The sequence below is a fragment of the Prionailurus viverrinus genome, unplaced genomic scaffold (genome assembly GCF_022837055.1).
Source record: "Prionailurus viverrinus isolate Anna unplaced genomic scaffold, UM_Priviv_1.0 scaffold_35, whole genome shotgun sequence".
Lineage (NCBI taxonomy): Eukaryota > Metazoa > Chordata > Mammalia > Carnivora > Felidae > Prionailurus > Prionailurus viverrinus.
In genome coordinates this window covers 4,606,746-4,631,556 of record NW_025927605.1, presented here as the reverse complement: position 1 = coordinate 4,631,556, position 24,811 = coordinate 4,606,746, and the positions used below count along the sequence as shown (strand labels likewise).

The 24,811-nt window shown below is 55.7% G+C and overlaps 2 protein-coding genes across 2 annotated transcripts in view; one reads left to right on the top strand and one right to left on the bottom strand.

Moving 5' to 3' along the window:
- Positions 1-2,257, bottom strand: part of MED24 (mediator complex subunit 24) — a 31,878-nt gene extending 29,621 nt beyond the window's left edge. Inside the window, exon 1 of the mRNA XM_047845524.1 lies at positions 2,128-2,257. The gene's annotated coding sequence lies outside the window, so the exon portion shown is untranslated. The remainder of the gene's footprint in view (positions 1-2,127) is intronic.
- THRA (thyroid hormone receptor alpha) lies at positions 1,744-24,268 on the top strand. The gene is made up of 9 exons (XM_047845530.1): positions 1,744-1,945; positions 12,312-12,653; positions 15,027-15,094; positions 15,688-15,788; positions 17,781-17,928; positions 18,541-18,746; positions 19,743-19,889; positions 20,994-21,252; positions 21,898-24,268. The coding sequence occupies exons 2-9, from the start codon at positions 12,601-12,603 to the stop codon at positions 22,146-22,148; spliced, it is 1,233 nt and encodes a 410-aa protein (XP_047701486.1). The 5' UTR covers positions 1,744-1,945; positions 12,312-12,600; the 3' UTR covers positions 22,149-24,268.
- Positions 24,269-24,811: the final 543 nt, after the last annotated feature.

Genomic DNA, 24,811 nt, shown 5'->3' with positions numbered 1-24,811 from the left:
GTTTCAGCCAAACATGATCACCGAGGAGAGGACGTGGCACTGATTGGCAGACAGCCACCCTCAGTGCACCTCACACCGCACACTGCCCTGACTCTGCACGATGCAGCCTCCTGCTCCACGCTGCAGCTGTTGCATGTCCACTGCAAGCCCAGGCTGAACCCACAGGTTTACTTACTGCATGCTGACTCTGCACCATGCAGCCTCGACTCCCCAGGACAGCTGCCACTGCACCCCACAGGCTCTCTTCACCCACTGCAGACCCCTCATCACCACCCACTCTGCATCCCACACTGCATCCCACGGGTTTCATACCAGCTACCTTTCTCATCCCCATAATTCCAAGGGGTCCCGAGGGAGGCACCCTCCCCTCCCCCATGCATTACAAACCCCAGTTACACTCCCCCTCCCCTAAGAGAAAAGGCTCCAGCAAAGCTGAGGATGCAGGAGCCTGAGACTAACATGAGCAAGGGCAGCCCAACTAGGAGAGGCTGTTGGCCAGAACCCCACACATAAGCAAGTGATTCTGCCCAGTATAAACTGGGCAATTGGTAGAGCAGTTTCCCTTAACACACACACACACACACACACACACACACACACACACACACACCCCTCCCCAAGAGCAGACTGTGGAGACAGGGCCCCGCCCTGGGAGCCAAAGGAAGGCTATGGCCCCCGCTGGTAAAACTGGGCTAATGACAGTGGGGGAACCGGTGGGGCCAGGGGGGGTGCTAGGGTAATTAGGGTTCTGCCTGGCGCTGGGAGATCCCGAGATGAAAGGGGCTCTGGCGTCACGGAGATGGTTTTATGTCCATGAATGCAGGTGTGTGCATGTGTGTGTGTGTGTGTGTGTGTACATGGGGGGTGGGGCTGGAACGGTGGAGACCTCTCCTTTGGGGAAGGAGATCCATTTTTATACAGCCTGCCTTCCTCCTTAGATGGGCCCTGGTACCATGTGGATTTTGGTGGGGGCACGCAGGGGAGGAAATACCACCTCTGTGAAACTGAGAGTTGAGAAGATAGGGCAAGCCTTGCCCCCTCCCCTGCTCACCAGGGAACCAGACTGTTGAGGAAATAGCTGGTGACGGTGAATAGAAAGCCTATATTGGAAGAGGGTGACATTTGAAAGAGGAGGCAGTGGACCAGGTAATGTTAGAAATAAGAGGGGAAGGGAGGTAATGGGGAGTGAACCTCCAAAAGATTAAAAACATGAGATGATTGAGGTAAAAAGGACCTGAGGGGTCACTTGCCCAACCCTCACATTTTAAGGTTGAGGAAGCTCTGTCCCCGAGACCGGTGGTGATTTGCTCAAGGTCACACACTGAGTTACTGGCAAAGAAGGGCCCCCAACTCAGAAACAAACTCTAAAGCTCCTATAGGGGTTTGGTATTTAGACTTTCTCCCCGACTTATAAGGTGCAGGCGGCCGATCGATACTCCCTTCTCCATCCCCACGGTGCAAACCCAAAAACCTCGGATTCTTCCAGCAAGCCAAGGCTATTTTTTAAAATATGTCACCGAGGACCACTGCTGTCGGTGGCGCCTGGAGTGGGGCGGGCAAGCGCGAGCGGGGCGGGGGCAGAGGCGGCCGAGGGGCGGCCGGGCGGCTGGCCGGGGTCCCGGGGCGCGGCGGGGGGCGGGGGGCGGGGGCCGGCGGCGGCGAGGCGGCCTGCAGGGAGCAGCCGCGAGCCGGCCGGGCGCGCCGAGCCCGAGCCCCAGCCTGAGCGGGGCGGGGGAGGGAGGAGCCAAGAGCGGCCGCCGCCTCTGCCGGAGGAGCCGCGGGGCCGCCACACTCGCCCCCCGCCCCCCCCCCGCGCTCACTCGCACTCACACCCGGGCGCAGGAGGCGGGCGGCCCGGGCCCCACCGGCCCCCCATGGACGCCCCCGGCACGGGGCGCTGAGACCCCGCGTCGCTGCCCAGCCCTGTCCAGCGCGCCACGCCGAGGTAAGGGGGAGGGAGCGAGGGGGCATTAATATGCAAATGTCTCGCGATTGATTATGCAAAGCCGTGGGGCTCTCGGGCCAGCTCCCTGGCGGGCTGGGGGGCGCCCGGGGGTACCTGCTGCCAGCCTCTGCCTTCCCCGGCACCCCGGTCACCCTGTCACATTCCGGGAGCTCGCAACTTACGCCCTGGGGAAGGGAGGTGTTGCTAGGAGGTCGGTGGGCCCCGGGGTTCGCCGGCAGAGATGGCGTCCAGGCCTCCCCCTCGAGGGCCCGCCCGGCCTCTGTCCGGCCCGTCTGCTGCGCACTCCGGGGCCGGGCCCCGCTGCCGGCCGCCGGAGCTCCCCCGCCCGCCGCGGTTTGTTTACGGTGCGCCGGAGGCCTGCCCCCCCCAGCCCCCACCCCCAGCGCCGAGGCCGAGGCCGAGGCCGAGGCCGAGTGGCCTTTGCAAAGACGCCTCCAGCTGCGGAGGGCAGTATGAGAGGGCTTGTGTGTGTGGGGGGGGGTGGGGGTGGGCTTGCACAGGCCCCGGGAGAGGGAAGTCCCCCCCCATTCCACCCGCCTCCCCAATTGAGCATGGCTCTCTGGTTGCAACACTCCTTAATTGCAAAAACGCGGCTTGGAAGGGAGGGAGTGTGTGTAGGGGGGAGTGTATTTGAGGGTCCCTAGATGATCAGGAGAGTTGCAAGCTAGTGTGGTTAGGGAGAAGAGGGAGGAAAGGACCTGTGTGGTGTGCCCCCCCCCCCGCCCCGTTTTCCTCCCCCTTGCAACGTGTCTCTGGTGCCCCTTCTATGCCTGGGGCCCTCCCTTGTCCGGTGTGAAAGAAAGGCCTGGGGCGGGAGGGGGGGACAGGGATGATAGGGCCAATGAAGAGTGCCACCGTTTACAGGGGTGGAGGTCGCAGAAGGAAAGCCTGTGGGATGGGAGCCCTCCCCTCAATGCTGGCTCTGGCTCCAGGAGGGGGAAGGGATGAAGGGGGATGTTGTCCATGATGAGGGAGGGGAAGCAAATGTGACATGCAGACACACAGATATGCCCACACAGACAGCCACATGCATGCACACCCAGGGACACCCAGGCAGACTCAAGGACAGGAGCTGCTGGACACACCCACATAGGGACAAGGGAAGAGGCAGGCTGCTGCTGCACCGGGGAGCTGAAAGGGGTGGGACACACCCACAGGAGACCAAGAGCAGGGAGACCGACCCATGCACATACCCACGCACAGGGTCACACGGAGATGCTGTCACACACAGGGGCAAGGAGGAGTCGCTGTCACCCACACAGAAAAAGTCACTATCGCACGCATGCATGAACACAGAGCAATTGCACACAGCCGCACATTACAAAAGACCCTGTCACTCACAGGCACACACGTGCTAGCATGAGCCCAGTCACACAGACATCATCCCCTGCCGTGACAGTGGCTGTCACTCAGTCAAAAGCAAACGCAGTTACATTTCAACACATGTATACACAACTTAGCAACAAGTATTTTCCTGGACTCTTACTGTGGATCTCTAAGGTCCTGTATACAACAAAACCTCTACTCCAAAGAAAATTAAACTTGTCTCTGTGAAAAGACTTTCCTGCATAATGGTGCAAGGTATGCATTCATAATAATATTCTGAGTCTCTATTGCTTGTCATCCCCCACCCCCCACCCCCACTAGATCATGAGCTAGCTCCTTGAGACCTGGGAGAATCACTCCAAGAGCTCTGGATCCCACCCAGAGCCTAGCACAGGAAGTGCTCTGTAAATACTTGTTAATTGATTGACTGAAATCTCTGGACACAGGTGTACTCATTTGCACATACTCCCAGGGACTCAGGTGCAGAAGGCATTCACAGGGCTCAGGTCCACACACAGTCACAGGTCTATGCCGACAGCTGCGTCCAGACAACCCCAGATGTGTACACTGTAGCTGTGCAGTCAGGCACACCGCTGGATGCACACAGAGTTGTGTCGTAGATTTTTTTCCCCTCAAGCTTCCTCCTGTCTTCTTCCTCTAGGCTTAGCCTCTCTCTCTCTCTCTCTCTCTCTCTCTCTCTCTCTCTCTCTCTCTCTCTCTCTCTTTGAGGGACAGAGAAACAAGAGCAAAGAGAGCAGGGGCAGGGGGGTTCCAGAGGGCCGAGTCATGGGGCTGAAGCAATGTCCAGTGACTTCCAGCAGCTGAGATTATCCTAGCTGCTGTGTGTGTGTGTGTGTGTGTGTGTGTGTGTGTGTGTGTGTGTGTAGGGGGAGAGGCAGTTGGGGAGAGCCAGCTTTTAGGGAGCGGTCCCTAATGCCACCTTAAAAACAAATGTGGGCTCTAGCACCTCCTGTTGGGGTCATATGTCTGAGCCTTTCCTGGGACCATTGACTTGCCCCCTGGGCGGAGTTCCTGCCTCCCATCATGAGTCTGGCCCCTTTTCCCACCTCTGCCCTCCCGTCTAAACTTGGAAGCCTTCCTTAGGAGGCCGTGTGCTGGTGAGTGTCTGGTTGAGTGATGTGTATTTTTGACTTGGAATTTCTAATGCTGTCTCTCTTTTGCTCTGTCTTGCTGTGTCTGATTCTCCCTCAGCTTGTTTCTCTGACAGTCTGGAACTCTCCCCCAGTCGCTACCCCTGTCTACCCCTGTTCTTGTCTCTGTCACAGCCTCTTTTTTCAGAGCTGGGAACTGGCAGTGATGAGCTTCATACTTTTCCAGTTGTTAATACTCAAACCCCGCCCCTCGCCCCGCCCGCCCTGCCTCTGGGGTCAATGAGAGGTTGGGGTGGGGGGGGCGGGGGGCTCAGCTGCCTGCTCAGGACATCCTCCTGCACTTCCTCAGTGCTGCAGCTGCAGCAGCAAGTTTTGGGGGCTGAGAATGGGGGAAAGGGAAGGGGGGTCAGCTACTGCTCATGCTGACCTCTTAGACCGGTGGGCTCAGCCAAGGGTACACCAGCTCAGTGGAAGCCCTGGGTATGCGGGCTACAGCCAGCTAGCTCCTAAGCAAACCAGTGAAGAGGCCCCCCACCACACTGACCCACAGGAAAACAGTCCCCCCTCCACCGTGGGCAGTGGCGGGAGTTGGCAGGGCCCCACTGAGCAGGGTCAGTGACAGGACTCACAATGGTCTTTCTCCACACCCCTGGCAGCTGAAATCCACCTCAGAGATGCCCAACAGCTGTGCCCTCTGCCCAGCCTCACAGCCTGGTTCTGAGGGTACAGCTGCCCAGACTACATGGGGGGCTGAGTGAGGCCCTGCTCCATGAGTGCAGGCGCAAGCCCAGAGTGGGAATTTGAGCAGGGGGCAGTGGGGCAGGGAGCCCAGAGCCCAGGGGGCACTAAGCATTTCTGGCCATGCTCCCCTGTAGCCATGACCTATTTGGATGAGAAGGCATTCTTAGTGATTCTACTCTAAATAATCCATAGGCTTCTATAGAAGGGAAAATTGAGGCTCAGTCAAAGGGAAGAGTAACTGGATCAAAGAACAAGGTATTGTTCCTTTATCAGGTAATGGTTAAGAGCAGGGTTTTTGTTTGGTTGGTTGTTTTTGTTTTTTGTTTTGTTTTCTTTTTTTTTTGGAGCTGGAGTGCCTGGTGTTGAATCCCAGCTCTGCCACTTGCTGGTTGTATAACCTCGGGCAATCTATTGAACCTTGCGATATCTGTAAATTGGGGATAATAATACCTATCTCATTCAGCTTTTTGAGGATCAGAGGAGTTAGAATATATAAAATGCTTTTAAAAGTGTCTGGTGCATAACAAGCACTGTATATGTAGGCAGTTACAGTGAGGAAGCCTGTAGGTCCGAGGTCCCCTGGATTTCTTGGAGAAGCCAGGTGGAGAATTGGTTCTCCCATAGAAATAGGATGGGGGATGGGGAGGATAGTGGGTCCCTAATCTCCAGCCTCCTTACCCTTCATGTCACATCTGTCTCCCCTACAAGTTTTTGCAACCTGGAGCCCCTCTACCTCTTGCACACAGAGTGCAGCACCCTACCTCACTGCTGGGGATCCAGCATCCCAGCTACTACCTACCATTAATCAATCACCCAGGACCTAGCCCTGGCTGATAGATACCACATTCCCCATCCCTGCACTGAGAGGGCATTAGCATGAAGGGTGGTAGTGCTGAGTAAGGAACAGTGGGTGGGTGTGACATCTTGAGGGCCAGGGTCTTGTCCTAGGTTGCCTGTCTTCCTCTGTGAGTCTGGTGATAAGACTCCCTCTCTCCCCCAGATCCCTTTTCTTCAGCCCCTCCCCTTCAAGATGCAGCAAGGACAGTGGAAGGATGCCCCGTGGTGGGCCACTGGAGAGCCTCTGGGCTGGGAGGCTAGTCCCAACTCCAGTTCTCACGGTTGCAAAGGTGCTTGGGGGATTGGTGCCTCCTAGGGAGGAGGGAAGCATGACTGTGGCAGAAAGAGCACTGGCTGGGAGTTGGAGGCTGGGTCTTTGCCATTCACCAGTTGCTGACTTTGGCCTGGGTTTTCGTCATCTGGAGACAATGATGCCTACCTCACTCCGAGTGAGGGTAAATAACATAATGTGGCCTGACACCTGTGTTCAATCCACGTTGCATGCTGGCTGGGTAAGCAACGCCTGTGGATTCTCCTGTTCTTCCCAGACCTGGCACACACCAGGATGCGGATCCCCATGCCCCCGGGAACCAGAGACAGTTCCCAGTCTCTGAGAGAAGCATCTGGGGCTAGTGGGGGGGGGGGGGCAGTGAGGGGGGTCACATGGTTTTCAGACATGCGTTGTTACCTGCCCTCCTCCCCAGCAGGCCAAGGTTGTGGTAACAAAGGGGACCTCCCTCTTGTATGCTTTTGTATGAGGTGGTCCAGAGGGAAGGTTTAGAAGTTCTCTGGGTAGAGGAGAAGAGCAAGGTGGAACTTGTTGGTGCCCAGGAAATGCGATGGTTGCTCTAGTGCTTTAAGGATGAGCACTTAGTCTGGGGACAGGGACTGGGGTTAAGGGTTAGGGCCAAAGGCACAGCCACACCCCCAGCAGTGGCAAAGAGCAGCACAAGCCCACCTCCCCTTCTTCCTCCTCTCTTCCTCTTGTAAGGAAGAGATGAGTTCTTGGCTCCCAGAGCCTGAGCTGCCTGTTTCATTTTCTCTTTTACCCAGGCGCGTAGGCGGGGGAAGGGGAAAGCGGACCCGAGGCTATCGGCTATTGGTGGCTATCGGCGTTTTTGTACACATCAGTGAGTGGGTGTGTTGTGCGCGCATCCATGTGTGCATGTTTTGTGCATGTGTGGGCTGGGGAGGGCTCTGAATATCTCCTGGAACTGGGCACCCGCAGCCCGTGGCTCTGCGCATGCGGAGTGAGTGTGTGTGTCTGCACGTGTCCGTGTGTGTGCCGGAGACTCAGCTGCATTCACTTGCTCGCGCGCGCTCTCTCTCGCTCTCTCCTGCTGTCTCTTTCGCGCGCACACACACGTACTCACACACAATTTTCAATCTCTCTCTTCCCATTCCCTCCCACCCCCTCTCCCCCTTCTCTAGCGCTTGCGGGCTCTGTCTCTCTCACTCTCTCTCGTCCTCTCTCTCTCCCAACCCCCCTCCCTCTTTCACTCTCCCTCCCTCTCCCCGCCCCCTCTCTCTGCCTCTGCCAGTTCTGCCTGGGTGGGGGCTAACTCTCCCGTCCCTGGGGTGCCTGGGAGAACATCCCTGCCTTTCTTTTCGCCTCCACCATTCTCTTCCCTCCTGGGCTGTGCTCTCCTGGGCTTGCAGACTACTCCTTTCTATGGTCTCCTGGGAGGAAGGCAGCAGAGAAGGGAGGACCCCAAGCTCTGCGCCCATGCCATCTGCAGCGAGTGCCTTGGCCCCGTGACATTCATGCCTCCAGCATTCAGCTGCCCTAGCTCCCAGCTCCGATTACCCTACCCGGCTGGCTGCTGGGGGGAGGGTGGGGAGAATGTGCCATGCCCAGCTTGGGGGTGCTCCGAACTGTGCCTTTTTGGCTACTTGGATCTCCCGCTTCCGTTCCTGAGGGGAACTGGGGCAGAGGCAAGAAGTTCTGTGGGTTGCCAGGGAAGGGGCTGAGCTTTTGAGCATGGTTGTGGGCATGGGGGGTGGAGCTGACCTCTAGACCTGGGCACCCACCTTGATGCCTGACTGGAGCTGGCCTGGGGTAGGAAGAGGGAGAGGAGAGCAGCAGGTGGTTAAGGTTATGGTGGGGTGGGGGGATGTACAGTCTTTGCAGTCTTTGATGTTAATACTGGGCATCTGGCCCAAGTCAAGGCTGCTGTTTATGTCTTTCTGTCTCTGATCTGCAGGGGGGAGTTTCCTGTTATATTCTTTGGGGGCAGAGGATCTTTTGTTTAATCATTCAGCCCCCTATGTCATATCCCCCACCCCCATCTCCCATTCTCTAGCCTCCAAGGTTCCTTGGTGGCTAGGAGATCAGACTTAAGGGTCACTGCCCTTAAGCTCCAGAATCCCATCTCAGGGGGCCGCAGGGAGCACCCACCAAGGAGTTCTGCCTCACTCTCCTCCTCCCTTCCGCTTACCAAGCTGGTGCCTGCGTCTGTGTATTCCTCTACCATCATACCTGCCAAGTAGTACCTTCCTTCCCGCCTTCGCTACCTTCTCCTTCCTGGCACTAGGATAACAGTGAGTTGGGTGGGGCAGTCCTACTCAGTCCATACCTGAGAATAGAACAGGGTGACCTGGGAAAGGAGAAAGAGGTCCTGGCTCTAAGACGCACCTACCCCTCCACGTGGGGGCCTGTGTTGTGCTGCAGCTTTCACTCTCGCCAGACTCCCAGGGGCCGTTGGTGTTTGTGGCTGCTCGTGGGAGCCCACGTTGGCACAGGCACTAGTGTGTGCACAGATGCCTGTGTTTGCCTGTGCATGCCCCTGTGTATGTATGGGCTACAGTGGCCACCGGGGCCCCTTAGCATCACCCTTCTTGGCGCCCATGGTGTGGAGTCAGGGCATCAATGCCAGGTTATTGAGGGAGGGAGGAAGTATCTCCCCCCACCCTAGCATCAGGCAAAGGGGAAGGGGAAAGGGAGGCGTGAACCTACCCACAGCACTATTAATAGCCCACATGCCAGGCCACCAAGAACCAGCTGTCACCGTGGAAACCATTTCTACTCCCCCCCTCCCCCAGCCTCCATGGGGTGGGACTTAGGCGGGGCATGAAGCACCCCCCACCCATCTTTCTTTGTTACCTTTCTCTCTTTGTCTCCCCTCTCCTTCATTTTTCTCTCCTCCCTACCTCACCCCTTCTGTCCCCCATCCCCCATCTCATTGCTGCCTTTCCTTTCATTGTCATCCTAGCTCTACCCCCCCATCCCTGCCCATCTCTTTGTTCTTACCCCTCCTTTCTTTCTCCCTGTCTTCCCCCATCATCCCTTTTGCCCCTCTCCTTCTCTGCTTTCTCCACTTTTCTCAGCCCCCTCTATGTGTGTGTCTTTTCCTCTGTGGTTGGCAAGGAGGAGAGCTGGGCTTTCTTTAGAGCGTTAAGGACAAAGTCCAGGGGCCCCAGACAGATGGGGCCAAAGCCAAGAGCGGACAGTCAGAGGAGTAGCATGTGTAGAATCTGGGGCTAGATTTTGGGGGCAGAGAATCCCCCTGGGTCTGCAGGACTGCGGAGTGGGGCAGTCCAGCAGTGGGAACCTGGCATGGTGCCCATGGATACCGCATTGGCCTCTTGCCTCTGTCCCCCCATTGCAGAAGCACTTAAACTTAATGAAATGCTTCCCCCTCCATGGGCACTTTGCCCATACTGCCACCCAACAGCTCTTATCTGACAAAGAGAGTGGGTGGCCAGCCCACCCGACAGGTGCGTCTTGCCTTCCGGCTGTCCAGCCCAGTCTCAGAACCCCATAGCTCCACCCTCTCTTCTTCAGGCTGAGCCTCTGTCTCTGCAGGGCATATGCCAGGAAGGAGCCGGACTCCAGGATGAGGGGAGAGAGGCTGCCCTTCAGGGTGGGCATACTTACCATACCCCCCCCTTCCCCCGCTGCCCACAGCTAACACAGGCGCACATGGTCTATGCCTCCCTGCATGCTGGGCCGTCTGCTTACTCTGTGTTGCCTCAGAGGCCCAGGTATGTCCCTAGAGACCTGGGGTCCCCAGGGTTTCTCCAGCCTCTTGCTCGGTGCCACATGAGGGTGCCCTGAGCATGAAGGCAGCACCTCGCTCCTCTGCCCATTGCCAGGGGTCATTGGAGCCTGGTTGCACTGAAAGGCACCGGGGCACCATTCAGCTCAGCACAGAGGTGGGGCAGAGAGGGAGCCTGCCCCTCCCCCCAGCAGGCACGTGCAAGCCCTTGGCAGTGCCCAGACACATTTGGAGTTAAGGCTGAGCTGGGGAGGGGGAAGGGAAAATAAACATGGTGGCTCAGGTTGGCACTGCCCCAGGTGTGCCCTGTAGCAATTGGCAGTGGCAGGGTGCAGGAGGAGGGGGTCCTCCATAGCTATGGCCCGGGGCAGGAGCTGCCCATGCCATGTGGCTGCTGCTGGTGTTCCCTGCCTGGCCTGGCCCACAGCTGCTAATACCCATTCCCATACGCCCTGGCCCTGTTGCCTGCCCCCAGGGCCTGCTCCCCAGGGCTGCCCCTCTCTCAGCATGCCCACTCCTTTGCCTGCCTCCTCCCATCCCTGGGGGCGCTTGGGCCTCCGGCTGGCGAGTGGATTTTTCCAGCTTCTGTAAACAAGTGGTGGCAGCATGCCAGGTGGGCAGGAGACAGGCGGGGGCAGCACCGCAGCCAGGGTGTGCCAAGCACCGAGGCACAGCCTGAGGGGGGAGACAGGGAGACACCCAGACCCAGAGAGAAAGAGAGAGAGAGAGAGAGAGAGAGAGAGACATTCAGATGCAGAGAGCCGACTAAAGGAAGCCTCGCTGGGCACAGATAGAAGTGGAAACAGAAGCGACAGAAAATAGCCCTCTATTGTCCGGCCCAACCCCCACGACTTCCCTGGCCCCCTACCCCTCAGTGCCCTGACTGAGGGCAGCAGGCCCCAGTGCCCAGTCCCTGGGCATCCCCACCCACTCCTTCTCCTCCCCCTACCTCCACCCCTTAGGGCTGGCTACGCCATTATAAATTTATAACAGGAATTTCTTCACAAGCCAAGAAAAACTTGACCTACTTTCTTGACGGCTCCCTGGGCTAAGGCTCCCCGCTCATTGCCCCCCCCCACCCCAGTCTCCTGTCCAGCCCCCAGTGCCCAGTCTATGGGGGTAGCAGAGGCATAATGGTCCTGCCATGCTCGTCATGCTGGGGGCTTGCCTGGGTGCAGAGGCCCTGTCCGGTTGCCCTGCCCTGCCCAATGACCTGACTTATCTGTCTCCCCTCCCACCCTGGCTCCTTATCAGTTCCTGGGGGTGGGGCGGGGGGCCCAGGGGTGAGGTCTCTGGTACAGCAGCCACGTGATGGAGGTTGTGTGTGGGGAACTGCACCCTTTGTCCCCTTCTCACATGCCCACACCTGCCTGTGTGTGCAGACAGTATACCTCAGGTCTGTAGCCTGTGGTCAGAGGGGCAGTGTGGAGGGAATGGTGGCCCCATGCTGGCACTGCCCTGGACCCCAGCTGGTGGACTGAGGCTAGCATTTGAGACAGGCTGTTAGGTTCTTTTCCCTGAGCCACCTGCTTCCTAGCTGTGTGAACATGAATGAATGATCAAGCTTTCTGAGCTTGTTTCTTCATCTGTAAAGTTCTGATGCCCACTTCAGAGGGCACATATTATCTATCCAGGTAACACATGTTTGCTTCCTTTCCCCTTGCCCTTGCTGTCCTGGTGGGTGGTAGCACAGCTAAACAACTGGGAAGTCTGGTCCTCAGACTGGGAAGTGTGATTTGGGACCTTGTACAGGAAGCTCTAGGGTCCTTGGGGAGCTGGGATTGAGGAGTGGTTATTTGGTCAGCAGCAGGGGAGAGGTCAGCTCCCCACTGTTTTCAACAGTCTCTCTCCATCAATGCCCTTGGGTGGGCACTCATGATCCCTGCGTGCTGCCCCCATGCCCCACCCTTCCTTCTCAAGTACCCCCTACAGGTGAGCTGAAAATTGCTCATCTTGGGTCCCCGCTTGACCTATAATACTGATAACTTTTAGAAAAACTTGGCTAGACGGGTGGTAACAATAGCTACATTCAATGGACACATCAAAAGGCCAGGCGCTTGACTGAATGTCAGGATTGAGACACGGTACGTGATGACCTGATTCTTTTCCTCCATACCTTTCCAGGTCTGGGGCTTAGGATGTGTATCTCCAGTCTTGCCTCCTGCACCTGTTAACTGACAGGCTGTCCTGATCCCATTTGTGCTTGCCCTCCATGCCTGCCACCATCTTGTTATGAGCTCCAAGAGCCCAAAATGTTGCCACCAAAGGAATCTTAGCCACTCACCGCCACCATTGCACTGCCTTATCCCTGCCTCTCTCCTCTCTTTGCAGGGACTTCTGGACAAGACTCCAAAGCTACTCCCCCAGCCCGAGACCCCTCCTCAGACCCAGCTTGTCCTCAGCCCTACCACCTGCCACTCCCTGGCCCCTCTCACCGCCCGCCCCCCTTGGGGCGCAGGGCATGGTGTGAAAGGCCAAGTGTTGAGGGGGGCACCATGGGTGCTGTGCCCTAGGGCCTGGGTGGCAGGGGGTGGGCGGCCTGTGGGTGTGCCGGGGGGGCCATCGTGCCCACCCCAGTCTCTTGGCGTGCTGGAGGGCATCCTGGATGGAATTGAAGTGAATGGAACAGAAGCCAAGCAAGGTGGAGTGTGGGTCAGACCCAGAGGAGAACAGGTAATGGCTCCAGCAACTAGGTTGTGTCAGTTCTTAGGCAGCAGGCATGGTCATCTCCTGGCTGGGCAAATGAGCGCTGAGCCTGGGCCTTTTAAGCACCTCTGGAGGGCTGGGCATGGGGCCAACAAGCTTGCTGCCTACCTTTGCCCAGGAGATGAGGTCATGGCCACATGTGGCAGGGAATTAGGCACCTGGATTGAGAGATGTCCATTTTGGAGGGGGGAGGTGATGCAGGACACAGTAATTACAGGCGGCAGGCACGTGGCCCTTCTCTTGACAGTGCTGGGAGATCTCAGATGCCTTCCCAGTGGCTCTCAGCCACCCTCACCTGAGCATGTGGAATCCAAACAGCCTTGCCATTTTCCTCTTCTCCCTACCAGACTAGTGTGTGGTCCAGAAGCCATGATGCATGGGACATGACATTTCAGAGCACATGCACCAGTCACTGTTGGTCATAGCCCATGCTTATATTTGGAATCTATTGGGAGCCCCACAAGCTCTTCCTTGTTCATGGGCAAGAGCAGGCACTGCCACGGGGCTCCTCCCAGGAAGTGGAAGTAAATGCCAACTCTGAAGGTTTTGCTCACACGTGGAGGAGGAATCAGCCCTGCATACACAACTAGGGATGGGTTACCTGTGATCTACGTTGCCCTTGAGGAGCCCAGAGGGTCTCTGCTTCTCCCATCAACCCCAAGTGGCACAGAGTTCTGTCCCAGTTGGCATGATGCCCCAGGAGCTGGGTACAGCCTGTGCCTATGGCCAGGGAGAGGGTGGGGGTGGGGGTGCTCTGGGGAGAAGTGTGGCTGTTGCCTTGGAGACCAGATCTTGAGCCAGGAGGCCAGAGGCTTGGCCAGGCAAAGCCTTGGGGCCCATGTCTGGGTCCCTGGAGGGATGGAGGAAGTGGATGAGGCTGGCAGTTGAGTAGGGCACCTTGGGTATCCCTCCCCAAAGCCCAGGATCGGGGGAGGGCTCTGAAAAAGAAGATATGGCCTGTCACTGCATAGCTCTCACTTGCAGCCTCTGTATCTCCCTGCCCAGACTTCTGTGAGTCTGGGCGAGCCTGCTCCTAACTCAAAGAAAAGCAGGAATGCAGGTTCCTGGTTCCCTCCAAGGCAGCATCCCCTCCCCCCACCCCGTTCTCTGCCACCTTGTGGCTGTTCCTGGGACTGCACCCTGTAAATCGTAGTTGCTGAAAACCACCAGCTCAACTGGGGGCTGGGTGGCCTGGAGTTCTCCCACATCCACTCCTCCTGGAGGCAGGAGGGAGATATGACTCTCCAATGGTTGTAGAAATCAGACAGGGGTAATCCCCAGGGGGCCTGGAACACAGACTTGTCTATGACTGCGACCCTGGCCAAGGTCACTGTGTCAGTGTGTTGGGAGCTGCATCAGGCTCCAGGGGGAGGAGCCCTGCAACATGCCACATGCAGGGTGGGTGTGGGAGGTTATACAATCCGTGCACGTATGTGGAGGCTTATGTAACCTGTGTGTGCTGTGGTTATGTAACATGTATGGGTCGAGGTTGGTAACATATGTGCAGTGGTTGAGGGTTGCTAACACCTTGCATGGAGGGTCCTTGTCCTGGTTCTGACTCTAGTGCACAGTGTCACCAGGCCCAAATGGAGCTTCGGTTTGTTGCTTTGTTAAGTGAAGGCCATGAACAGGGTGGCTCTAGGAGTCTCTTCTTATTCCAGGTTATAGATTATAGTTGCTAGTCAGTATATGTTTTCAATCACTCGGGTTATCTACCATGTACATGACCTGGGAATCAAGCCACATGTTCACTAGGAGGTGGGGGTGGTATTATTAGGTGTCTGTCCAGAGGGTTGTGTAACACATGGGCATATCCTAGAGGTCATAGAACGTATTTGAGAATGCCCTGAAAATTTCATAGATGTATATATCCTGGTGCTTATTTATAATCCTTAGGTTTATACTGAAGACAGACAGATGCTCTGGTCTTCTGTTATATACATATGTGTGTGCCCTAAAGGTTATATAGCTGTAAGCATGTCCTGAAGATCTTTCTGCATAAGTTCCATGTATTGAAGGTTTAAATATGTGGATATCCTGTGGATTATGGGTGTTAAAGTTCTATAGTGTGTGTGTGTGTGTGTGTGTGTGTGTGTGTGTGTGTGTGTGTGTGTTGGGCCCTAGAACATGCCTGTGCCCCCAGCCAAGCCCTTTATCTCTCACCCCAAAGGTTCTAGATAGCTGGAGCCTTCTCAGTTTTATTAGCTGACCTGGGGGTGGAAGTGGAATGAGGACACAAGATGGAGGGAGTCGGGCCTGGGAGATTATAGAAACCTATTGGATGAGAAGGGGGCTGCCCAAAGACTGCCCTGTGATTCTGCCCACTCTACCCCCATCCAGTGCCAGGTCACCAGATGGAAAGCGAAAAAGAAAGAACGGCCAATGTTCCCTGAAAACCAGCATGTCAGGTGAGCCTGGTTGTGTGTGCCTTTCTTCCCTACCCTCAACCCCACCAAACCAGGCCTGGAGCTCTTTGGGGGCCTGGGCATGAACCAGCAGTTCCTGTGACCCTTGGGGAGAGTCTTCTAGAGAGCTTGGGATGAACTTGTCTGGAGGTGAGAGGGGTGATAAGGGCATGCTCCAGCCTTTGAGGACAGGTCCTCAAAAAAGAAGGACCTCTTCTCTTCCCTGATAAACCCCTTCCCTGAGCCCCACCCCCCTGCACCCCTGAATCAGGGTCTGGGGCTAATTGGCCAAGAGACTGTATTCCCCTGAGATGAGCTGCTGACATGTCCTGCATCCCCTGCCCCTCAGATGCAGCAAGAGAAAAATGCCCAAATGGGCAGTCGGAAGAACTGGGATTCTCCATATTCTTAGGGAAGGGGATGGACAAGGTGACTCTGATGTGTCTCCAGGATTCTACCTGGACACAAAGAATCCTTTAAGGAGGCTGGGCTAGGGGATGGGCCAGAAAGGAAAAGTTGGGGGGATGAAGGAAGTGTAGGAGCCTCTCTGCTGGGGGCCCAAGCCATGCCTGCCTGCCTCCCTTCCTCCCTCCCAGGGTATATCCCTAGTTACCTGGACAAAGACGAGCAGTGTGTCGTGTGTGGGGACAAGGCAACCGGTTATCACTATCGCTGCATCACTTGTGAGGGCTGCAAGGTATGGACCAGACAGCTCCTGCCCCCCCTCCCCCCACCTGAGCCCCCATCTCACCCGCCTGAAGGCCCTCAGCTCCTGGCAAAGACAGCCCTATAGACACCTAACCTAAACCCCACCTGTTGCACCACCATTTCTCCTCTCTTATTCATTTGTCAGTTTACAATCTCTGCTCTGCCACTCATAGGTAAGATGCTTAATTTCTCTGGGCCTCAGTTTCTTCCTCTATACAACGGGATAATCACATTACCTACCTCATAGAGCTGTTGCGAGAATTAAATGAGCTAATTCATAAAGTATTTAAAACAGTGCCAGGAACGTAAGAAGCACTCAATAAATCCCAGCTATCCTCCATCCACTTGGCGGATCAGATGTGAAGGAGGTAGTATGTGTCCTGCCCTCAAGCTGCTCATAGTCTACCAGAGAGGCACACTGGAAACAAATACTGGTTTTCAAAATGTGGTCCCTGGACTACCTGCAGGATTAGTTCAGTGCAGATCTCCAGGCCTCATTCCAACCCTACTCAGTCAGAACTTGTGTGGTGAGGCCTTTGTGGACTCTGCCTTGGAACAGGTCCCCGGTTACTCCCCCTGCACCTAGAAGAGTGAGAACCAGTGCCGGGGGGAGGGGCACAGTGGGGCCCAGAGTTGGAGAGGATGACAGAGTCTCCGTGGGCAGTTGGGACAAGGTCATAGACTTGGGGAGCTTTAATTACATCTCACCTAGCTCATTTTCACCTGCAAGGGTTTTCCAGGATCATCACCTCCTGAAAATGTAAGACTTCCAAGAAATGAAAGTATTTAAAAATATAGTAAGGCTTCACATTCCTCTCTTTCTTAGTATCAACAAAGCCCAGACCACCAGGGGTTCAGAGTCCCATAGCGGTGTTCCTGGAAGCAATACAAGCAGCACAACAGAGAGCAAGGATCCTCACCCTCAAGGACAGTTGAGCCCCAGAGGAGCATCCCAGAAAGGCAGAAATGCCTTGGCCCCAGCTCTAGAGAGTCTGATATCTTAAGTCTAGAGTAAGGCCCAGGACTTTGCATTTTTTGTTAAGTGCAGTAAATGATTATTTTATTTTGTTTTATTTTATTCTATTCTGTTCTATTTTATTCTCTTTTGTTTTAATTTTTAAGTGCACTAGATGATTTTAATACACCCCTGAATCTGAGAACTCGGAACTGGTGTCCCACACCTCAGGTCCAGTTCTGGCTCTCCTGCCCATTTAGCCATATGACTTTGGGCAGATTGCTTAATCTCTCCAAACTTCAGTTTCCTAGTCTCAAAATAGAGATAGTAACATTACTACCTCACGGGTGGACACAAGCATCAAATGTGATGATGCACACATGGAAAAGGCTTATAAGTGCCTCATAGTGAGTGTTCAGCACATGTTAGCTCTTCCTGTTATTGCTGCCATCTTGATTCTTGAGGATTTTTCTTTAGGGCAAAGACTAAACCCGATACACAGAATTGAAAATTTTCTTTTAAATCTACTAGTGTCCATACACAGTGCCTTTTCTTGATTTTTAACCTCCACCCCCACCCCCACCCCCCATTTTGAGAATTCCACCTGCATGAGCAACAGGCAGCATGTATAAGGGTGGGTTTGGGAGTCAGTTTTATTTTCAGAGTTGTTTAGCAGGATCGAAAATAAGGTATCAGTTGGACCTCCAAAGCTGCTGCTATTCCTTCAGGCATCATAGCACCTGACACCATCCCAGGCTCATGTCTGTGTACTGGGTTCCTCATCCTCCCTCCTGCCACCACCCTTCCCCATGTGCCCCTGCGCCTCAGCAGCCTGGGAGCTGAGGGCACATATTTCCATATTTCTAAAGTCCTTTGGCCCCACCAGGTGATCCTGGCCTTGCTGGTGTCGGGAGGATGCCAAGTTCCCTCACTAATTCCCCCACCCCCGCCCGCCCAGTGAGTTGCATGGTTGGTTCATGAAGGAGAGATCATGATCACTACATGCTACATCTCCCTCCACCCCAGGGCTTCTTTCGCCGCACAATCCAGAAGAACCTCCATCCCACCTACTCCTGCAAATATGACAGCTGCTGTGTCATTGACAAGATCACCCGCAACCAGTGCCAGCTGTGTCGCTTCAAGAAGTGCATCGCCGTGGGCATGGCCATGGACTGTAAGGGGATGGGGGGGTGGGTGTCGAGCCAGGCAGCCATGGGTGGGGGTGAGTTCAGATATGACTGCTCCCTGCCAGAGTATCCTTAGGGCCCACAGTGCAGAGTGACAATCCAGGTCAGGATGATGGGGAATGAATGTTCAGGATCTTGGTCCCTGCTGCCCTCATCCCTGGGGAAAAGGGAACAAAGGATCCCTGAATGGGCCCTGCACATGGGCCCCAGTGCCTACCTGCCTTTCACCACTCCAAGGCCTTAGAGTTGTTGGGTAGAAAGGAGTCCTGAGTACTTCACCCTAGCACAGTGTTCCTGACTACCAGAGAAGACACCCCACTTCTGGGTGAGAGTGGGCATCTTGCATTGGCTGGGGATTGGGTAGCAGGCTCTTCTAGTAACCACTATCACCATAACCACTTAGACCAGAACGTGATAGTCTACATGGGCCCAGTGATTATCATGATCCAGGTTGTGCCACCCAATTGCTAGGTGATATTTGGGAAGTCACTTAACGTCTCTGGCCCTCAGTTTCCTAACCTTACATTGGGAAGAGTAGCTTCTGAGTAGGTTGTGGAGAGTGCCATGCAGAGAGCATCGTGTCTCTCTGCCGTTGACAGTGGTTCTAGATGACTCAAAGCGGGTGGCCAAGCGCAAGCTGATCGAGCAGAACCGGGAGCGGCGACGAAAGGAAGAGATGATCCGATCACTGCAGCAGCGACCGGAGCCCACTCCGGAAGAGTGGGACCTGATCCATGTTGCCACAGAGGCCCATCGCAGCACGAATGCCCAGGGCAGCCATTGGAAGCAGAGACGGAAATTCCTGGTAAGGAGAGAGGGGGCATGGGGAGAGCAGCAGCCACGTGGCCAGGAGGAAGAGCAAGCTCAGAGTCTTGCCTCCTTCAGAAAGCTTTCTTGGTTTAATCTGACCCAAAGCTAATGCTCTCTACGACGTGGTGATCCTGATTCATATGCCTGCGTATGTGTTGCTGCTGTCACAGCCCTGCCTATTCAGTGTGACTGGGAGCTTCCCCATTGAATTTCTAGAGAGCAGGGGCAACCTCTCCTCTTTTTCCTCCCCACAGTGACTGGGAGGGGAGGGTTAGGACACAGTTATGTAATAGTATTTGGGGGCACCTGATGGGTACCAGGCATTATGGTAGACCCTGGCAAAACTGAGTGCTAAGTGAATGGGCAGCTCGGGAGGAGATGGACAGTTGATTGTATATGGTGAGTGAAGGCAGGAACGTGGTATCTGGTTCCTGGTGGAGTGTGCCAGCGGGTGGAACAGTATAGTGTTAAGAGCACAGCCTTTAATACCAAGCACATGTGTGTATAATGGTGAGGAGTCAGACTATTTGGGTTCAAATCCTGGTTCTACCTCTTACTAGTCATGTGACCTTGGGCTTATTACTCAGCTGCACTGTGCCTCAGTTTCCTCACCTGTGAAATGGTGTTAAGTATAACATCCTTATAAGGTTGTGGTGGGGATTCAATAGGATCTATAAAACATGTAGCCTAGTGCCTGGCTGCGTATTAAATATGTTACATATTCAGTAAACATAGCTTCTATTATTATGAGATTACTTCTACTACTGTTATGGTCATTGTTATTATTAGCCGACTTGCAGCTCTGGCTCTGATCTATTCTCTGCCCTAAGGTGAAGGAGAAGCCTAAGGCATGGGACAGGGCAGTCCCCTGGTACTGGCCGCCCCTCTTCCCCAAGCTGACTTGGAGCTCCCCCTGGTGGGCAGGGAGCCTCAGTGAGAGGTTGAAAGGGGTCTGCAGCCCCAGCTGACCCCTGTCTCTTTCTTTATAAAGCCGGATGACATCGGCCAGTCACCCATAGTCTCCATGCCGGATGGAGACAAGGTGGACCTAGAGGCCTTCAGTGAGTTTACCAAGATCATCACCCCGGCCATCACCCGTGTGGTGGACTTTGCCAAAAAACTGCCCATGTTCTCCGAGGTGAGTGGCAAAGGGAAGAGGCATGGTGCCACCCTAGAGGGAAACCTGGGGCTGCTCCCTTGGTCACCCAGTGTCAGCATATGCTCATCTAAGGTCCTCTGGACAGGGAGCAATCCCTGTAGGTCAACACACATCTAACACACACAACCCAAACACCCCCAACACACACACACACACACACACACACACACACACACACACACAGCTAGCGAATGCCTAAGGAACCAAGATATCCCAAGTTCCTGGCCTCCCCAGCCCCTCCCTGTCCTTCTCCCCCAACATCTACATGGCTATCCTGGCTCCAACAGCTTCAAATTTCTCTATTTATTTATTTATTTATATTTTTTTATGTTTATTTATTTTTGAGAGAGAGAGAAACAGAGTGAGAGCAGGGGAGGGGCAGAGAGAGAAGGAGACAGAGAATCCAAAGCAGGATGCAGGCTCTGAGCTGTCAGTACAGAGCCTGATGTGGGGCTTGAACTCATGAACTGTGAGATCATGACTTAAGCTGAAGTCAGTCGCTTAACTGACTGAGCCACCCAGGCACCCCAAATTTCTCATTTAAAATTTTTTTTTTCAACGTTTATTTATTTTTGGGACAGAGAGAGACAGAGCATGAACGGGGGAGGGGCAGAGAGAGAGGGAGACACAGAATCGGAAACAGGCTCCAGGCTCCGAGCCATCAGCCCAGAGCCTGACGCGGGGCTCGAACTCACGGACTGCGAGATCGTGACCTGGCTGAAGTCGGACGCTTAACCGACTGCGCCACCCAGGCGCCCCCCAAATTTCTCATTTTAAAGAGCACTAAGTCTGGGTACAGGCTGCCCTACTAGCTGTGTGACCTTGGCCATGGTACCTAATTCCATGTACCTCACTTTCCTCATCTGCAGTGGGGATGGAGATAATGATGGGAGGGAACTCATAGGCATAATTGTGAGATTTAATGACATAGGGCATGTCTGTGGCCCAGAGCAAGGCTAGTTGTTCAGAGTATACCTTACTGGCTGAGGTGAGTGGTGGCCTCACAGCTCCCAAAGGGCATCCACAAGAGACACTCATGGGGAAGGGCATGCTGAGTGTTCCTGTGGCCCTGCCACTCTGCAGCTGCCTTGCGAAGACCAGATCATCCTCCTGAAGGGGTGCTGCATGGAGATCATGTCCCTGCGGGCGGCTGTCCGCTATGACCCCGAAAGCGACACCCTGACGCTGAGTGGGGAGATGGCCGTCAAGCGGGAGCAGCTCAAGAATGGTGGCCTGGGCGTAGTCTCCGACGCCATCTTTGAACTGGGCAAGTCACTCTCTGCCTTTAACCTGGATGATACGGAAGTGGCTCTGCTGCAGGCTGTGCTGCTAATGTCAACAGGTACCTGCCTACTGGCTGGGAGGGCTCAGAAGCTTCCAGGGCTTGGCTGGGCCCTGCACCTGTCATTATCCTCTTCCCTGAATTCTACAGTCTTTCTCTATTCCTCAGCTTCTCTGTTCCCCAAGCTTACCTCCATCACTGGGCCCATTCTCTGTCCCCTGTCCCTTGTTCTGTTACCCATCCCCCCTCAGTTCTGATGTCCAAGCACATCTCTTGCCATGTCTCCTCTGCCCCTTATTCCATCTTCACCGTATTCTTTCTGTCTGCCCACCACCACCCCCCCTCCACTTTCTGTCACTCACATTTGCCTTTGTTCCACAACCCCAACCACCTATCCCCTACCCCTCCTCTGTCCCCTCTCCCTGCCCCTTATCCCCCCTCTGCCCCTCTTCCCACCAACTCTTCTCTTTGCCCCCTAGTCCTGCCCTGTCTCCAAGCCTCCCCTCTCTTCTCACCTCTCAGTCCTTCTGTCTTCTTTACTCACTACCTCTCTCGAAACCCCCAGCGGCTCAAACTCCTCCCTCCTTCACCCTGCTCTTGCTCCCATGCACACGCTGCAGTCTCTTTCCCTCCCCTTGCCCACCCTAGCCTCTCCAAGTCTATCTCCCTTCACCCACTCAAGCTCACACCCCTTCTTCCCTGCAGACCGCTCGGGCCTGCTGTGTGTGGACAAGATCGAGAAGAGTCAGGAGGCGTACCTGCTGGCGTTCGAGCACTACGTGAACCACCGCAAACACAACATTCCGCACTTCTGGCCCAAGCTGCTGATGAAGGTGACTGACCTCCGCATGATCGGGGCCTGCCACGCCAGCCGCTTCCTCCACATGAAAGTCGAGTGCCCCACCGAACTGTTCCCCCCACTCTTCCTCGAGGTCTTTGAGGATCAGGAAGTCTAAAGCCTCAGGCGGCCAGAGGGTGTGCGGAGCTGGTGGGGAGGAGCCTGGAGAGAAGGGGCAGAGCTGGGGGGCTGAGGGAGGCCCCCCACCCCTCTTCTCTCCTTCCTCTCATCCTTGGATAGATTCAGCTCCCACACACACACCCCGCACTGCCCGTCCCTCCTCAGAACCTCCAGCCCTGGGACAGGGCAAACACATGAACTTGCTATGAAAAAGACAGTGTGGGAGGCTGGGGGACCGTGTCCTGCAGTTCCCAGGACCCCATCCTCTAAGAAGGTAGGGGAAGGGAGGAGATCTAAGAGGGGACAAGCCATCTTGACTGTAGGGGATGGAAGAATGTGGGGTGGGGGAAGATGCCCCCAACTCAGCCCCTACACACACACAAGAGAGAGCCCCTCCTGCACAGTTCCTTGACAGAGGTTCCCCCTCCAGGCTAAGGGCCTCTCTGCTTCCCCAGAAGCCTGGGTGCAAAGAAAGGCTTGGCTTGGCTCCTCCCCCTGGAGGTTAAAAATTAGTCATTCTAACTGCACTTTGGAAACCAGGCAAGGGGAGAAGATAAATGAAGAAAAACTAGACAGAGAGAAAAAGAAAAAAAGAGTGAGCGATTGATAGAGATAGAGAGAGAGAGATGATATTAAGTTATTAACCGAGGCTGGCCCCCTACCACCCCTAAGCACTTTGAGAGCTGCCCCTCCTCCCGCAAATCAGAGAGAACTGCCCCACATACCAGGTCCCCAAGGGCAGGGCTGCCGATCAGAGCTGTGAGTTAACACAACAGGGTCCTGGCCATCCCTCCTTGCCTTGCCCCTCCCCCTGTGCCCCTTCGGCACCCCCCTGCCCAGTGCTCCCTCTGCTCTCTGCCACTCGTGCCCGCTGAGTTCCATCTACCTCTCACGCTGGATGCCAGCTGGCCCCTCACCAGCCTGCCCTGCTGCCCACACAGCTCCCCTTTCAAGTGCCCAGCCCCAGGGGCCTCTCCCTGCCCCCCCCCACTCCTTCCACACCTTGGCACCCACACAGGAAAAACTGTGGCTCAAGCTCCTGCCCTCCTCACACCTGCAGTATTAGCTATAATCCAGATGCTGCTGCACTGGGGGGGAGTTAGGGGGGTGTGTGTGAGTTTCTCCCAGAGCCTCTACCCCCTTAGGACCGTGTCCCCATCTGTCTTCTGGGCTCTCTCTAACCTCTGCCCTCTTCCTTCCCCACTCCCACTCAATGCACTAACCCAGACTCTGGGCAGGCAGGCACCAGAATGGGGGTGCCTAGATAAATGGCACTTAGTTGGGGCCCCAGGGGAGGGGGCGGTTGGTGCTCCTCCTTTTTTCTTTGAAGCTCTTTAGGCCAGCCACCCCTCTGCCCCTGGGACCCCCTCCCCTCTTCTTTTCTCTAATTCAGGGACTTTGGCTTGAGCCACCTCCCACCCTCCTGGTGAGGAGTGCTCTGTTGGTCTGCACTTGGGTGAGCTGCCCTCCTCCTCTTCCTTTTGGCTATCGCCCACTGCCCACTCCACAGGGGAGAGAGGGAGGGAGGAGGTAGCCCTCCCATGGGTGGGGGGGAGGGTGGGGAGGGACAGAACAGACCAGAGGGCCCTGGGCTCAGGGCTGCATGTCGGCAGGGATGGATGGGTGGACATAGATGCCCCCGGAAGCCATGGGGAATGGGGCAGGGGCAGGGGGAGGGGTGCCAGGGCTTCCTGCGCTTTGCACTATTGGGGCAAAAATGTCTTAAGCAGTGGGGAACCTGCCACCCCACCCTGACCCTCAGCCTGCCACAGCCCCCTACATACACACACACACACACACACACACACACACACACACACGGGAAGGCAATGCTATGCTGCCCATCAGGGCATGTCCTTCCCCCACTGTCCAGGTGTTCTGACAGGGGTGGAGGGCCTGGAAGAGCATCTGCTGTCACCTGTGCATGTGCCTGCCCTGCCCCCCTTGGGCTCGTGGGCTGCCCCTGCTGTCTTTGTCTGTCTCTATCCTCTCTCTCTCCTGGGGTACTGATTCCTATATTACCCCAGTCCCATGGGTAAGCCCTCTTGTACCCTCCTCTGGGGGTATACCACCCCTGGGGGCCCAGTGGAATTCCTGACCTGTCTGCTGTCTCCTCCCTCCCTCCCTCCCTCCCTCCCTCCCTCCCTCCCTGCATCCCCACCTCCACCCCTCCATCCCCATTCTCAGCCATGAACATGGTAGAGAAAAGGCCTTAAAGGGGCTTGGCCTCTTACAGGCACTTGGGAATCCCCCCTCACCTCCCCAATCATATGAGCTGTGATCCCCTACTCCTCCCCCCCATCTCTGACCCCTCCCCCCTCACTCTAGGTGATGTGGGGTGTATGTGTGCGTTTCTCTGCGTGAATGTGTGAGCAAGTACATGTGGTGGGGCAGGAGCCAGGGGACTCAGGAGCACCACGCACCTGCTCTAGAGAGGCAGCTGTCCCAGCCCCTGCTTTGGAAGTGGGGGACAGGGCCCTCTCCTGGGGGCCATTGGTGCTAATGAGGGGGATGGCCTTGACGTGGGTGCTTAGTATGCCTCCCCCAGTATTGGCCCGGGGCACTAGGGCAGGCGGGGTGGGGCAGCAGGTGCAGTATTGGTGGGAGGAGGGACTGCTGGGAATGGGCCAGGCCAGGACAAGGGGGTGCCAGAGCCATGAC